The sequence below is a fragment of the Pyxicephalus adspersus genome, chromosome 3 (assembly GCF_032062135.1).
Source record: "Pyxicephalus adspersus chromosome 3, UCB_Pads_2.0, whole genome shotgun sequence".
Classification (NCBI taxonomy): Eukaryota; Metazoa; Chordata; class Amphibia; order Anura; family Pyxicephalidae; genus Pyxicephalus; species Pyxicephalus adspersus.
This window is the reverse complement of record NC_092860.1, coordinates 64,282,868-64,298,769: the sequence shown is the minus strand read 5'-3', so window position 1 is coordinate 64,298,769 and position 15,902 is coordinate 64,282,868. Positions and strand designations below refer to the sequence as shown.

General features: G+C 38.6%; 1 protein-coding gene across 3 annotated transcripts; it reads left to right on the top strand.

Annotated features, from left to right (window-relative positions):
- The first annotated feature begins 2,701 nt into the window (after positions 1 to 2,701).
- Positions 2,702 to 15,361, top strand: MOB3A (MOB kinase activator 3A). 3 transcript variants are annotated; one of them, XM_072404952.1, is made up of 4 exons: positions 2,702 to 2,821; positions 8,207 to 8,706; positions 13,399 to 13,601; positions 14,842 to 15,361. In XM_072404952.1, exons 2-4 carry the CDS (start codon positions 8,289 to 8,291, stop codon positions 14,869 to 14,871), a joined length of 651 nt encoding a protein of 216 aa, XP_072261053.1. In that variant the 5' UTR covers positions 2,702 to 2,821; positions 8,207 to 8,288; the 3' UTR covers positions 14,872 to 15,361. The 3 variants fall into 3 exon arrangements, with proteins under 3 accessions (XP_072261053.1, XP_072261054.1, XP_072261052.1); XM_072404953.1 differs by having other exon boundaries at positions 2,775 to 2,930; positions 14,846 to 15,361; XM_072404951.1 differs by having other exon boundaries at positions 2,776 to 2,930.
- Positions 15,362 to 15,902: the final 541 nt, after the last annotated feature.

The window sequence follows — 15,902 nt, the reverse complement described above, 5'->3', positions numbered from 1 at the left end:
ACCATAAGCCAAAGCCTTGCTGAGCAGTGGTGATAGTAGAGAAAACCCCAGGAGCCTTGGCCAAAAAAGATATGACCAAAAATCCTTTCATCATCCAAGATAACTTAATGCAAGGTGAGAAATCTGCCAAACGTGGAACAAGTTGAGTGCATTTATTCAGGAGTATAGATATATTATAGGTGAAACAACATTTAACCTGAAACATTTTGCACAGCAGTGACTTGTTGACTCAGCACTCTTGTAGGCAAGAGCATAAAGTCTCCTACCTTGTGTAGACTTGCCAGTCATCTGCAGTAACTCTTTTTTAAATTGTTCCATTTAAGTTTATTGGTTAAATTTGCAAAAATCAAGTACCTGTCCCAGTCCTTGGAATTTTTAGCTGCTATAACAATCTGTCAGTAGATGATATGGCCCCTCTGATCTTTTGAAACAAGTACTATGTTCTGAAACACATACTGTCACAGCACCCTTATTTCTTGCTGAAAAACATTTTCCTTATGGAGCAAAGTAATGTTGCATTTGTTTTCAGAAAATCCAAGTATGCCCCTACATTTTTGTGTTCTGTGTGATTTGTATTAAAGTCGATACATCTTTCGATCAACTGGTTGTTGTTCTGGTCAACAATTTGCAGATTATTATTAATTAATAATAGATATTGATAATTTGCATAATTTTTTATTTGTATATATATTTTATCTAATAAGGCTAATTCAGAGAGACAGGTATCAAATTGTCTCAGCCACTACATGTAGACTTGATATCTTGTCAGCGGATAGATTTAGTCATCGGAAAGTTATTGACAGTATGATCAAAGCTACTCTGCAGACCCTCATAGCAGGATTAAACACATTTGAAAATGGCACACGCTGTACTTTCACAGATATGTGTTCACCAACGTTTTTTTTTTTAAACTCAGAAGTTCGATAATTCCTCACTAGAGAGTAGAACACATGATACTGTGTTTTTTGCTGGCAAATGCTTTTATGCAATTTACCCAATCTTTAAAGAATGGCTAAAGAAGCAAATGGTCGGCCCATCTACAGGATCTTAAAAAGGTTTAAATTAAGGTTATTTCAGGGGCTGATTTTGCATCCTTTAGGCACCAACCCCCAAAAAAGTAAAAAACAAAACAAACATTGTTCAAGCTTTTACTTTTAACAGCTGGTTCTGCTCTCAAGTTAATTTGTACCCATACCTTTGTGTCCCAGGTTGGATTAGTGGGCAGGAGGTTTTTTATAAGAAAATGACTGATACAGGGAATCAAATGGTCCTAATACCTAAATACATATGTGATGCCTTCCTAAAGATAGTTACCGGTAATTGCCCACAATGACTCTATACCTGTACCACTGAAAAAAGTTCTCTTGTGACACTTCTGTTTTTGTTTTTTTTTTAGAAAATCTACTTTTTGGGGCCTCCTTGATTGCAGTGATCAAGGATGTCACAGAAGCACCCATAGATGTGGAGACCAAAATTTTATATATTCTTGGAGTTTCTTGTTTACCAATCAATGCTCTACATTGGACCAAGCAATACACACATCTTTACAGCCATATTAGTATCAGAACTACAGGCTTTTGGCTATTAGGGTCACCTTTTCAGTTTTTTTCTTATTCAGAAACTCTGAGGTCTGTTCATCATCTTGCATGGATTAGGAAAGGTTTAGGCAGTTTATGAGATAGGAAATCTAGAACAAATCTGAGCTCATTTAATTGGGAGTATAGCTATCTTTAGGTGGAATGTGGCAACGTTTAATCTAAAACAGTTTCCACAGCTGCGGTCCTCAGCACACTTTATTACTCATTATTAACCACTACCACTTACTCAACTTTACTCGAATCCTGTTTGAAAAACATCTGCATACTTCTATTCTTGTTGTCTTATATTTAAATATGAAGTCAGTTGATTGCCAAAAATATGAATTCAATAAATCAGTTCAATGGGGTTAACATAAAGCCAAACTCCCGGGAGATATAAAAGGTATGTTAATTTATGTGTGCAGAAGGTAAATTGTTTAAATGAAGTGGAGTAAGTGCTGAAATTTGACTTGTTATAAGCCTCTTTCAGTCTCTGTACAATGGGGCACACGTGGGGAGGAGAAGGAGCATGAGGATCCAATCATTTGTGCTATGGTGCCCAAGTACTGACAAAGGACAAGCAGACAAAAGCAGAGTTTATTTTGCTCCCAGTATCTATGCTGGGGATTATCACACTTCTTTCTTGGCCTGGTGACAATCCAACATTTTGAGTTGTCATCACAGAAGTAGTTGAGATAAAATCCTCTAGAGTAACATCTGGTTCAGTGACCTCTCTATGCGCTAAAAATTGTGTTCACTTTGGAGAGATTTCCTTTCATTTCCTCCAACTTTAGGACAGAAAATGAAATCTCTTTAGCATGATGCAGACAGCAAAGAAAAAAAAAACCTGACCGGTTTTTACCCTCCTCTGTACAAACCGAAACAAAATTTGGCTGGATAAACAGGGGAACAAAATAGATACAAATACATTATCCTTAATTCCCATTGTGGGTGGCGCTTTACAGTTTAATTCAACAGTCCAAGATTTCATATCTACTGTAGTCATGTAGCTCTAAACGTATGTATACCGCTGCTTGTATTAGACTTCTAGAAGCTCAAGCACCCATCAATAGCGTTGCTTCCTGCTGCCATTTTAAATCATCCGATGACAGTACAGGCGGGAGGCGGAGCTGGAGGGGAGGTGTAGGACTCATGAGTTCAATTAGAATAAAAAAGAAAAAAAAGGAAGCTCGGGCGGAAGCAGTTTCAAGTCACACCTCAAAACTTCACAGAGAGATGCTTGGGTGAGAAGGTTTGGTATAGAACACAGTCGGTTTCTTTTGGAACAGAGGAGCTTACTTTGCGACTAAACGGTTTGACTGAATGTGGAAAAAGCTATCTCTGCAGCTAGGGGTAATGAGGAGGGGGAAAGGGATGCTTTACTTGTAAAAATGTGTTGTTTACCCTGTAATACGGAACTGTAGATTTCTAGGCCAAAGAGCCTCGAATATGTGTGTATTGCAAAGGCTAGTTGCAGGAAGTGTGTTGTGACTTAGTTTGACAGCTGTGGGTGAAGTTTGAGTTATTAATACTGCACAGTTGAGAGTACTGTAAATTATTTACTATGACATTAGTTCCCCAAGGGCTGAAACACATTTATCTTCTGAAGTGCGTTGTGTTGCCATACTGCTTTACCATGTATTTTCAATGTCCTCATTTAGCGCACCACAATAGTAAAACTTCCATGTTCTATTTTGGAAAAGATTACATGTGTCTATTTTCTTGGAAGTTTTGGTGTGTTACCAGCTAATTCATTTGCACTGAGCTCTCACATGTTAACATTGAGGATGCAATCTTTAATGCAGTAGGCAAAAATCTAAATAAGCTGTTATTGAAGACATACATTTTAGTTTAGTACTTTTTTCTGTTGTAGTTGTATTAGTCTGTAAATGCTAAACGTGGTTGTTGCAGCCACTGGCTCCCTGTTCATTTTACTCCTAAATTACTTTTGTGTTTTGCTGATCATAATATCTGTCCTCCCCATATAGCGTCACCAACTCATTGAGACTGCTATGTCTGCCCACTGTTCTTTGGCCTGCACCAAGAAGGTGTTGCATCCTAAATTAGTAGACTTTATTCTGGAATACATATTAGGATTGATGCTCTAGTCAGCATCACACTGACCTGATAGTCCTCTGACCTATACCTGTATTATTAACCTATACCAAATTTTGTCTTTTCGCTCATATATGACTCCTTCCCTCCTTCTTCCATATTCCTCACCTAGATTAAGATGACATTAGCTGTCTAAAACCTCCTGAGAAATCAATGTCCTGCATCTCAGGAGGCTTCAGCACAGACTACAACATGCAATGCTTTATATGTCCAGCTGTGAATATCAGGAAGGTTTCTAACTCCAAGATGGGACTATGGAAAAAATAATTGCTGGGAATTTCTCTTCAAGCAAGGCAAAGCTGGTTTACAAGGACCAGTGGACCAGCATATGTGTTTATTATCTACAGGAGCCTCTCAACCATTTTTAACATGAGGTGACCCTTAACCCCCTGAGCGGTAACCCCCAGCCACAGGATAGCTAAAAACATTAAAAAACAAAAAACACCTGATCCCATTGGCGTCCTGCCCGTAGAATTGCATCCTCAGGCCGTGTCCACTTCCTCCGATCTTCCCCCAGCGAGTGCACTGACGTTCCCCAGAAGTTCCCGGAGACGTTGGTGCATGCGAGAGAGTGCAGCAGGAAATTCAAATTATTTTTTTTTTGTATTGAATTAAATACAAAATTACTATAAATTCAATACAAAGTAAATAATATATATATATATTTCGGTGAGTTATGCCTAAGAAATACAGGCCTACAATGTAAAATAAATTTCCATTCAAAACAATCTACTGGTTTTGGCATAAAAATACTGACATAACTAGACCGCCAGGGAGGTTAAAAAAATCTTTCAGGTTTTCAGGGAATCCCTTCTACTATATCCACTTCTGGTCAGTGGAGGGATTGCAATGCAAAGCTTACAAATAGCCAAAAAGCCAATGATGATGTTCCTCAAACTGACCTCCTCTACAGGAACACTGCTTGGCATAGCGGGTTGTAGCTTTTAATAGGTGGAAGGTCCTCTTTAAGCAGGGGCAGAAGTGTTGGATTTTGGTACTTGTAGTCTGCCAAAGGAAGTGAGAATAAATATCCTTTCATACCAAGATCCAAAAAGTAGTAGTGTATTTTTTTCTGCCACACATTAATGTGTATTAAGTTCAGGTAGCCCAACAAATCACAACTGAATTATTATCAAACAGTATTTATAAAGTGGCAACATAATATGCAGTGCTGTACATTAAATAGGTGTTGACAGTGACACAGGAGATGAGAGGACCCTGTTTAGAAGAGCTTACAATCTAGGAGGTAGACATTTAGCAAAAAAACAACTACAAATGTAAATATGAGCTGGGAGCATCTCATGACTAGGCAAAACAATGGTAGAGAAGTAGCACCAACAAAGGTGACCCAAATATTTTATAATTGGAATACCTTGAAATGTATACAAAGAACACTATATTGGTATAACTGTTATGTTTTATTCTACCCATAATACATTTAATAGTAGGAATTTTTTGTTTAAAGAGGTTTTCTTAAGCACACCTACATCATATCCATATCCGCTTTAGGTAAGCATAATGTTTGAATACACCTTCAAAAAATGGACCGTAACAGAGCTGCTGCACTGTTGGGTAACATTAGCAGTTTTCTAATTTCATGTAGAAATGCTTTTTTAAGTACACACTTTTTAAATTACAACTGCCTCAGTACTCCTGTCTCAGTAACCCAAAGTCCATAAACTGAGAGAAGTGGTTGACCCTTATCAGTTTAGGAATGATATCGCGGTTTCCAAAACTTCTGTAAGTAATGCAAAGGGAAGATTTTCCTGCAAATAGTGCTGTGACTGACAGCCATTAGCAGAATATACTCTTCATATCTCTGCCATTTCAGGCAATGTTAGATTATAGCTAGATCTGCAGTGCTGCTAAAAAAAACAAAATGCCCTTCCCATAAACAAAAAACTGTAGGGCATGCTAAAAGATGGACTGGAACAGGTAAATCAAGCTAGCTGGTCAGAACCTGCTCTTGTGTTCAGTTAACAAAGGGTATTATTCCGTTTTAGTTTTGTTGCTTGTGTTTTATACCAACGGTGAAAATTTTGGTGGCCCTTAGCTCTGGCCGGTGCTCCCCCGAGCGGGGTCAGTAGAAGGGTGCGGACCAGCCAGAGCGGCAGACCATGTCCCCCGTACAGATATGTCAAAAGATTTGCCTTTCAACAGTCCAATGTTTTCCTTAACTCATGTTATGCTACGCTAGTAATATTAAGTCGATCTAATGTTTGTCTGTTTGAAATACGTTGAGAAAGCCAACAATTTCCATGGAGTGCACAGTTCTTCCCAAAGCCTTTCTGCTGGGCACTTGTGATTTTCCAATTTATTTGATATAGCTCTATTGGTAACAGCTGAAGTTAGACTGAATTCACACTGGCAGTAAGGTTCCGTCTACTGCTTCCTCAGGTCAGGAAGCACTGCTGCTTGAAAAACTGTTAGACCCTAAAAAAAAAGCCTGTCAGCTACCACCTGTTACCTATCCTAGATGCCCAGTAGTCACTTAGTAGTGGTAAATGCCAGTTTTTACTGCTAATGTGAACTAAGGCTATGTACACACGTGCAATAATTGTATGACTAAATGCCAGTTTTTACTGCTAATGTGAACTAAGGCTAATAATTGTATGAATAAATTCCAGTTTTTACTGCTAATGTGAACTAAGGCTATGTACACACATGCAATATTCGTATGACTAACGACTGCATGATGCATGAACGAGTGCTGTACATACAGCACCATTCTGCTCTATAGAGAGGGGAGGGGGAGAACGACGAAGTGGCACCTCACTGCGCTCTCTCTCCCTTCACTTCTTTTACGATCATCCGTGGATCCGCCAAGCGGTCGTTCAGACGATGTACGACAAGCGCTGTACACACGCAAGATTCTCGTCCCATATCGACCCTGAGCTGATTATCGAATGAGAACAATTGCACGTGTGTACCTAGCCCAAGCCTAACTTGTTACACTACATTGATTACAATACTACAATTGATTACACTCTTAACAATGCTGATTAAGTAAAGGATGGTTTCTGCCATTCCTGCCAAGAGGGCAGAAAAAAATATGTTACAACAAAACAGAAAAAAAAAGAAAAGCAGTTTTTTTTGGCAAGTAGGTGTATTCAAAAAGTGTACAAAAGAAACCGCATAAACAAACCCTTCTACCCTCATCAAACCTTATCTTTGTATACTGTATGTAAAAAAAAATTAGTATTATAGCATTGCAATATATCTCAATTTTCTTTTAGCTTTAGACCTTCCCTTGTGGGTTAAATTGAATGTTGGAGGGCATATACTAAACACATTTATATTACACTAACACATGAAATGATTTCTTGTACAGCTTACATATTTTTTGTAATATGACATTTTCTTAGTAATATTTAGTTAGCGACAGTCATATTTCTCCATCTCCACATCCCCCGAAGAAGCTTTGTAGGCAAAACAAGACAACTTTACCTGTCCACTCCACTAAGGGATCATGGACAACAGCCACTAAGAGTTGGGGAAATGTATTGTCTGGCCTTACCACTTTTTGCAAGTTTTTTTTAATACATCCACTCGCTAAAGATAACCCTGCTTTTCTTGTTCTGTTTTGTTGTAACATACACTCTTAACAAAACATGGAACACTAGGAAGTTGGGTCAAAATACATGGGCACTAGACAGTTGGGGCATAATACAAAAAAGATAGGAAACTGGGACATATGGAGGGGGCAGGCTTAATAAAGTTGTAACACGTATAGGGGGAGGTACAAAATGGACACAATAACGGGATACCTGGAACTGGGAGCACTACATTTTTTATGTCTTGACCTGCCCACTGTTTGACCACCTGGCTACAGCTTCCCCCCACCTGGCTGAAAAAATATTTCTGGGGAGAACACTGAAGTGTATTTACTTTTTTTATTTTTAACATAATTGCATTTATTTGTTTTAGGTATTCTCTCCCTTCCCAAGTCTTAGGTCTAATAAAACCTTGGAGGAGGTGGTACTCAAAATATTTGTTTATGTAATTATCATGTATTGCTTTGAATTTCTGTGCAATTAAAACTGTATTGTGGATTTGCAAGATTCCTATAAGTCATGCTTTGGTAAAGTTGTACTAAGTTAGTGGTGGCTAGACCCTTGTTGATGCAAGCACCCAGGCTTCGACTGTCTAAACATGAAGCTCACACATTTGGATAATTATCTTATTCTGAAAAATAGTTGCTATATGCTATAGTTGCTATATACCCCCTCAAAGTAAATCTCAAACTGATAGAGGATTAAACGGCACAAGGATCCACTCCTATGTGCTGTTTTACTTATCTTTTGTTGGTAGCCATGGTAGCCATTCATCCAGGTGTCTTACTCCCTCTTACTCGAGGCCCTAATTACCAAATCAAGTAATATTGTGCAATGTAGGAGTAATATGCTTATTATATATATATATATATATATATATATATATATATATATATACACATATATACACACACACAGTTGGTTAGGCTAACAGCCACTATATTTTTTTTTTTTTTTCAGTTTGGAAGCTATAAGTACTCGGTCATTGTGAACTGTCTGTTGGAAAGCTGACGCAACAAAAAGGGGTTAGTCCTTCACTGCCATGTCAAATCCCCTCAAACAGGTATTTAACAAAGACAGAACATTCCGTCCAAAGCGGAAGTTTGAGCCAGGTACACAGCGATTTGAGTTGCATAAGAAAGCCCAAGCATCCCTCAATGCAGGTCTAGATTTGAAGTTGGCTGTTCAGTTACCACATGGAGAAGACCTAAATGACTGGGTGGCAGTTCATGTTGTGGATTTTTTCAACCGTATCAATCTTATTTATGGTACAATTAGTGACAGCTGTACTGAGCAGGTATGTCCTGTTATGTCTGGTGGTCCAAAATATGAATATAGGTGGCAAGATGAAAACCGATATCGAAAACCTACTGCATTGTCTGCACCAGAGTACATGAATCTTTTGATGGATTGGATAGAAGTTCAAATAAACAATGAAGGACTGTTCCCTACAAATGTTGGTAAGTTGTTGCATTTCCCCCTGGGCTGGCCATAGACGGGTTGATTTTCATGTTTGCTATAAAAATTTAATAAAATCCTACATATTAAGTATAGAATCAGAACCTCATTTTGCAGGTCAGGTATTTAGCATCACTCTATCTTATTTTGTTTTAAATTATTCTTATCTTTACTAATTGAGAATTGCTTTGAACTATATTAATTAGCATTTTGATTGAGTATAAAGAATCGAACCTGCATTGGTTACAGTGTGTTAATACACCTAATTTATTTTTTAATAGACATTTTATATAAAACTAGTTAACTGAATTGCACTTCTAGCTTAAAATAGTGGGCTGCTAAAGCAGGTTGGAAGAAGGTCAAGTTTCGAAGTTAATTTGCTTCTTAAGAAAAATTGCACAAACTGCCCCTTAAATCAGAGTTTCCCAACCACAAACCACTATAAAAGGAAGCATCATTTAGTTAAAGCAATCATCAAAGTGAGCTTTTGTTCTACAGCTAAACCCCTTTTTAATACTAATCTCGGGACTCATGCCGTCTTATCAGTATCTTTGTAAATGAAGTCTCTTATTACTGGACACAAATTTCTAAATAGATTCTATGTAGAGGAATCAGGAATTCTGTCTGTTTGTTTTCTCCAATGCCTGGCCACACTGCTTTTTTTGCAATCATCTGAAACAAACACCCACAAATCCTTTTTCCTTTGTAGTTCTGGCCAACATCCTTGTTAGAGATTTCTTTTTTCCCTTAGGGCATTTATTAACGACTTGAAATTTTCAGGGAGGACAGGGGACTCTCAAACTTACTAGTTTTAATTCAATACGTTTTTAATGAAGAATAAAATGGGGAAGGGGGAACGGGTTAATTACACTTGTTGCATAAAAAAAACTTACAACATAATCAGTTGAACAGGTCACAGGCGATATAAAACTTTAAAATGCAAAGTACCCAGGAAAAAAAATGAACAAAGAAACCAGTGGTAGCATAAAAGAGAGGGGGAAGGGGATAACAATGGATGAAAGTGTGTGTGTGGGGGGGGGGGGTGTTGGGGGAATGAGAGTCTATAGCTGCGTACACACGGCAAATTTTTCTCGCCCGATAATCGGTATCGGCCAATTATCGGGCGAAAATCTGCCGTGTGTACAGTCGGTCGTCGTCCGACGACCGTCCTGGCGGATCCATGGACGATGGACGACGACCGATCCTAATGAAAGGGAAGGGGAGAGCGCGCAGCAGGGTGCCGCTCCGTCGCTCTCCCCCTCCCCTCTCCATAGAGCATGAACGGTGCTGTATGTACAGCATCGTTCATGCATCGTGCAGTCTTTTCTCGTTGGAAAGGATCGTGAAAGATCCTTTCCAACGAGAAAAATTGCAGGTGTGTACGCAGCTTATGTCAGGGAGAGTAATCAATCCATGGCTTCCATGTTAGCTCAAAAGTGTGAGGAGTGTCCTTGAGAGTGCAGGTGTGCTTGTTGTTCACCATTATCCAGCTCAGTTTTGTTGATATCCCAGCATGCAAGATATTTGGAGTTTTTTAGGCTTTTCCAGAGAGGTTCTTGCCGCTGATGGCATATCATTACACAACTATTTAACAATTTAGGTAGTAGTATCTTTGAAATTAGCTGGAAGACTTTCTTCCAGTATTCCTGCTTTACTGGGCATGACCACCAGATGTGCCCATGTTGCCCACCCCTCCGCATACTCTAAAACAGAGGCTGGAGGAGCCGGGAAGAACTGAGTAATCTTGGTAGGTATCGTTGTGGCATGACTTCATAGTTCATTTCTATTACACTTTTATTGTGGGATATCTTGGATATGGTTTGTGCTAGTTCAGCCCACACCTCCAGCTCCCAAGAGGTCTGCATGTCTGTTTCCCAAGATGTTCAGCTTGGAGGAAGAGGGCGATGGCCCTGAATATAGAATAGATATCTAGCCTATGGAGTTATTTAAGGTCTTGCCGGAGTTTTCAAAGGGAGTCTTAGTATATGGTGGAAGTTCTAAAGCCAATTTGGGACACACTAAAGGACAGAGTTGAGCATCGCAGAAAAACTCAAGAGGGGGCAGTTCCTTGGATTTTATCAGGTGGTCTAAGCTCAAAATTGATCTGCCAAGGGTCAGTCTCCCACCTTAAGTAGCCTTTATTTAGCCACCATTTAAACGGACCATCCTAGGGGGGAACTCAAGGTTCTCCCAAAGCTGAGCAAGCAGCCAGTGTGCAGAGCACAACTCGGGGCGGTGTTTGTCTATCCCAGTCCTAGAATAGTGAGGGGCAAGTAATTCTGGGTCTTTACTCAGGGTGGGGATCCACATAAGGTTTGAGATTGCAACTCCTGTGTCAGGCCACGCTGTCTGGATAGTAATGTGGGGGAGGGGGGGGGGGTTAAGCATTTAGATACGATTTATGTGACTCGCCCTATGGCCCCAAATTAACTCCATGACATATTTTTGAAGTAGGTCTAGATACCTGTGCAGTAAGGGGATAGGGAGTGTGTGGAACAAATAAAGCACTCTAGGAAGCACCTTCATTTTTATCACCTCGACTCTGCCCAACCAGGACCGGGGGGAGGAAGACCAACTGGCTAAATCTGCTTGAATAGGGGGCCATAGTTGAACAGCTGAGTAGGGTTGTGCGTTAGCCAGTTTCAGCTAGGACACCAGAGCATGGTCGAGGTTAATGTTCACGTGCATCGATTTGGGGTGGTTGACCTGTAATCCCGACTGCTCCGTGAACTTGTTCAGTATCCTAAATAAATTGGCGTTGGATATCAGGGGTGAGGTACATTAGAATTTTGTCCCCAAATAAGGCAAAATTGTGTTTCGCCATTCCACATGGTATGCCTATGATATCAAGACAGCTGCGTATTCTGATGGTTGATGTGTTGCCAGAGCAAACAGGAGAGAGGGAAAAGCCCTGCCTAGTGTTCTACCTAACAGGGAACCTGCCTGAAAGTTTTCTTCCAAAATTAATTTAAGGCAATATGTGGAAGAGGTATCCCCAATATGATAGTATATTGGGGGGGGCATCTGAAATTCTTGTAAAGGAAAAGGACTTCCTTTTGTACTTGAACATCAATTGTAGTGGGAGTGCCTATCGGTAGGGGATTTCCTTGAAAGCAAAGGTTTGACTAAGTAATAAGTAGGTCACATTGCACTAGTTTGATAAAGACAAAGGTACAGAATTTCCAACGAGGGTTCAACTTTTTGGGAAAAACTTTTTTTTTTTGTAGCACTGGGTTGTGGCTGTGGATTCATCGGATACGAAAAAGCCTTTACCAGAAGATACGTTCTTTTAAAAGGGAATTGCTTTGGATCCTTTAGGTTTTGTAGTTAATCTTCATGTTAATATACAGGTAGTCCCTGAGTTAGGACATCCGACATACGGACAACTCCTAGATATGAACGGGGCTTCCCTGCTAGCTCCTGTGCAGGACAGAGGCTTGATGGGGGAGAGGGGCAGTTCACATGACTTGCAGAAAGTCGTTTGCTGTTCTGCAATCTCTTGTAACTCTTTAATGACCATGACGAACTCTGCAGTTGTTTCTTTTTGCATATCAAAGCAAAGCTTGCTCCAGAAGTTAATGGATGTCTGGGCTCCATAAAGTTTTTTTTTTTTTTTGTTTTTTGCTTTATGACTATCTCACAGTGAAGATTTTATACAGTAACTGACCCCACGCTCCCTAATAATATGTTGAGACAAAGATCTGTCCTAATTGCATTTAATAAAACAATGTACATGTTCCAACTTACATACACATTCAACTTAAGAACAAATCTACTGTCCCTATCTCGTATGTAACCCAGGGACTACCTGTACACAACTTGCAATGAAGTTGCTGCCAAAATAGCGAACCAACAAATATTTCTCTAAAGGTTATAAAAAAAAAAAAGACTCCACATTGCATATTGCTTGTGTTGAGAGAGACATTAGAGGCTCCAGTTTGAAGGAATGTCAGATTTGAAGTTTTCTAACATTCCATTGGAATCACTACCATTGAAAAATATATTTGGATTTGAAGACTCCAAAATATTTCTTACTGTGTTAAAGATCTACATCTTGACAGTCAAGATAAGATGTTAATAAAAACTATCACCAACAGCAAAGCTACATCTTCTCCAGATGTGCAAAAAACACACTAGGACTTTGGACCTAAACAATTCAATCAAAACTTGGCAGCATCTATGTGCAGGAGAACATGCTAGTTTGGCTAATTTATATCTGGCTAGTTTAGGCTTTGACGGGACACTGTTTTGGATTTCCTCCACTAATGTGAGCAATTTGGAGCTTGACTGAACTTGAAAGTTTGTTGTAAGTGGGTGGAGATACACTTGTAAATAGTTCCACTACTCTTGCTGGCCATAAAAGGCAAACGTTGACTAAAAATGCCGTATTTCAGATTTGCTTGGGAAATAAAAATCTCTCTATACACACTAGTTCCCTGACTGCAATAGAGAAATGTATGTGCAAATTAGTGTTTGACAATGTTAATCTCAAGGATTTACTAAAATATTTGTTCTGTGTTGTTTTTGGTTTTCCTCAGAAAAGTTTTTATATAGATTTAAATATGTACCTCTTGGAGATATATCCATTTATGTGAAATGTATTATAGCCTGTTTTTTTTTATTTGAGTGGTTCTGTATACAGTGTGGAAACATGTTTACATTACATTTACATTTTTATTTTATTCTTTTGACAGGTACTCCCTTTCCAAAAAATTTTTTGCAGATTGTGAAAAAAATTCTGTCAAGGCTTTTTCGGGTCTTTGTTCATGTCTATATTCATCACTTTGACAGAATTATCCAAATGGGTGCAGAGGCTCATGTAAATACATGCTACAAACATTTTTATTATTTTGTAAAAGAATTTAATCTGATTGATACCAAGGAATTGGAGCCATTGGTGAGTACAAAATTTAAATGTTTTTTTTTTTCTATTTTGCATAAATAAAATGCTGTTTAAAATCGATGATCTGCTAAAGCTGTCCAGAAACCACTGCAGCTGTTCTAATAATCAGAATATCAACTTTGTCTACTTTAAGTATGAGTTACACCAGTAGCCACATCCAGGCAATTCTTTAGCATCGTGTTAGCATGTACATAGTGGGAAATCTAATTTGAGTTTACTATGATCTCTGTTGACCTAAATCTGTATAGGCCCAGAACTGCATGTCTAACTGTACTACTGAGACTTGGGGCTCTCCCACTTGCCATGGGTATGAGAACATTTACTTTCACATTAATGCAAGTAATCCCATAACCTTGCCAAATTGGTGGATATGTTTATATTTATTTCAGATATATATANTATATATATATATATATATATAAATATATATAAGAATGAATTATTAGAAAATACAGTAAGGAAAATGCAACAAAAAAATTTAGGAAAAATCGGACTAGATTTTTTTTTTTTTTTTTTTTTTTTTACCCTGTGTATTTACAACACTTGCAACTCTAGGAAGCCATTTAGGACAAAATAACACTACAGATAAGACCCATATTTGTCAAATTGACAAATTTTTACTCCTAGCAGATTAAAAGTATACCTACACAAAAGAAAACAAACATATGTACTGTAGCGTCCTTGTCCTTAAAGTGTTTCTTAAAGTTTCTCTGTTCTTTCTGGTGTTTGACAGTGAGTGCGGCCATCTTTTCTTTCAGGTTCTTACTAAAGTCACCCAAACATGCACTGTGCAGGTGCGAGATTAGGTGATTTGCCTTCCTGCAAATGTATGATGATCTTGGTCATGTGTACAAGTAGCCCAGAAGGCTGCAGGTTTCCCCTTCAGTCTTTACTGCCACTGTAGTAACTAGTATTGCAGCACAAGTAAACCTAGGAAAGGATCCATCAACAAGATCTCTGATAAGATCAACCTTGTTTGGCAGTTTGTCTTTTAGTGGAGGTGGCCATCTTGGGTAGAGGCAGGGCTTTGTCTCCTTAAGTCGAACCGAAATCTCCTGAGACTAGCATTTTGAGGCAGCAAAGCTTTTTATTCGTACATGGGTTTCAATTGTATATTATATATTCATATGTATATGATCTATTCATAGTTGTTTAAGATCATGGATTCAATTGTTCTTGACTATTCCTAGTTAAAACTTTTTCTTTTTCTTTTTTTTTCTCCCCTCTAACACAGAAAGAAATGACATTGAAGATGTGTCATTAAGATGTGAACAACCTTTTCGATCACCTGTTCTTGCCACTTGTGTTGCCTTTTAAACCTGTTAACAGCTGCAGTTTTATATTTCTGCAAAACGATGGGTCACACTGGATAGGGCTGTTGCCCTTTTAAATCAATGTTTATATAGGATATTTTAAATCTATTTTTGATGTGCACTCCCAGGTTTTATTTTTTTTAACTTTGTATTTCAAATTTTCCTTTTGAACCGTACTTTCACCTGTATTTTTGGGACTTCTATGTGTGAATTACTTCTCAGGTTTCTTCATCACATACATTTCACTTATTTTCTAGCATGTTTGCTGCCATTCATACCTGACATGTTAACCTACATGTTGTTGTTTTTTTAATTCATTTACTCAGTACCTTTAGTACCTGTAGTTCTTATTTACTTTTATTCATTTATGTACCCTTTTCCGAGTTCTTTCCAGTTCTTAAACTGAAATGCTTATTAAAGATGATGTTTTTCTTAGTGGTAGTTCTGGTGCATGGTGCAAGATTATGTTCCTTTTGATTCCACTCCTATTTTAATAGGAAAATAGGTTTCTTGCTCCATAAGCAACCAGGTTTTCTTCATTAGGGTTTATTTACATGGGGTTTGGTTTATGTAAGACTAGACTGTACAGCAAGCTTTCCCAAAGCATTTGAGAAGCTTTTAAAGTGGAACTAATGGTCAATTTTGCAGAATGGAACAGGCAATGTCTTACCTGCCTTATCCCCCCCCCTGTGTCTGACAACAAAGGTAAGCCGCTCAGCGGGCGCTCTGGTTGCCTGAGAAACCTGGCACTCCTGGCTTCTTTGGCATGTGCAGGGGAGGAATGAAAATATAGGAGTTGCATCATCCCACCATGGCCGCTTACGTGGGTCACAGTGGGTGAAGATTGTCTCTGGGAGGGAGGGAGGTACCCTGCATTGGAACATGGATAGGTAAGTCTCATGGGTTAAGTTCTGCATTAAACATCTTGAAACCTTTAAAAAAAAAATATTTTTTTTTTAACATTTCCAAATTTATTCTATAG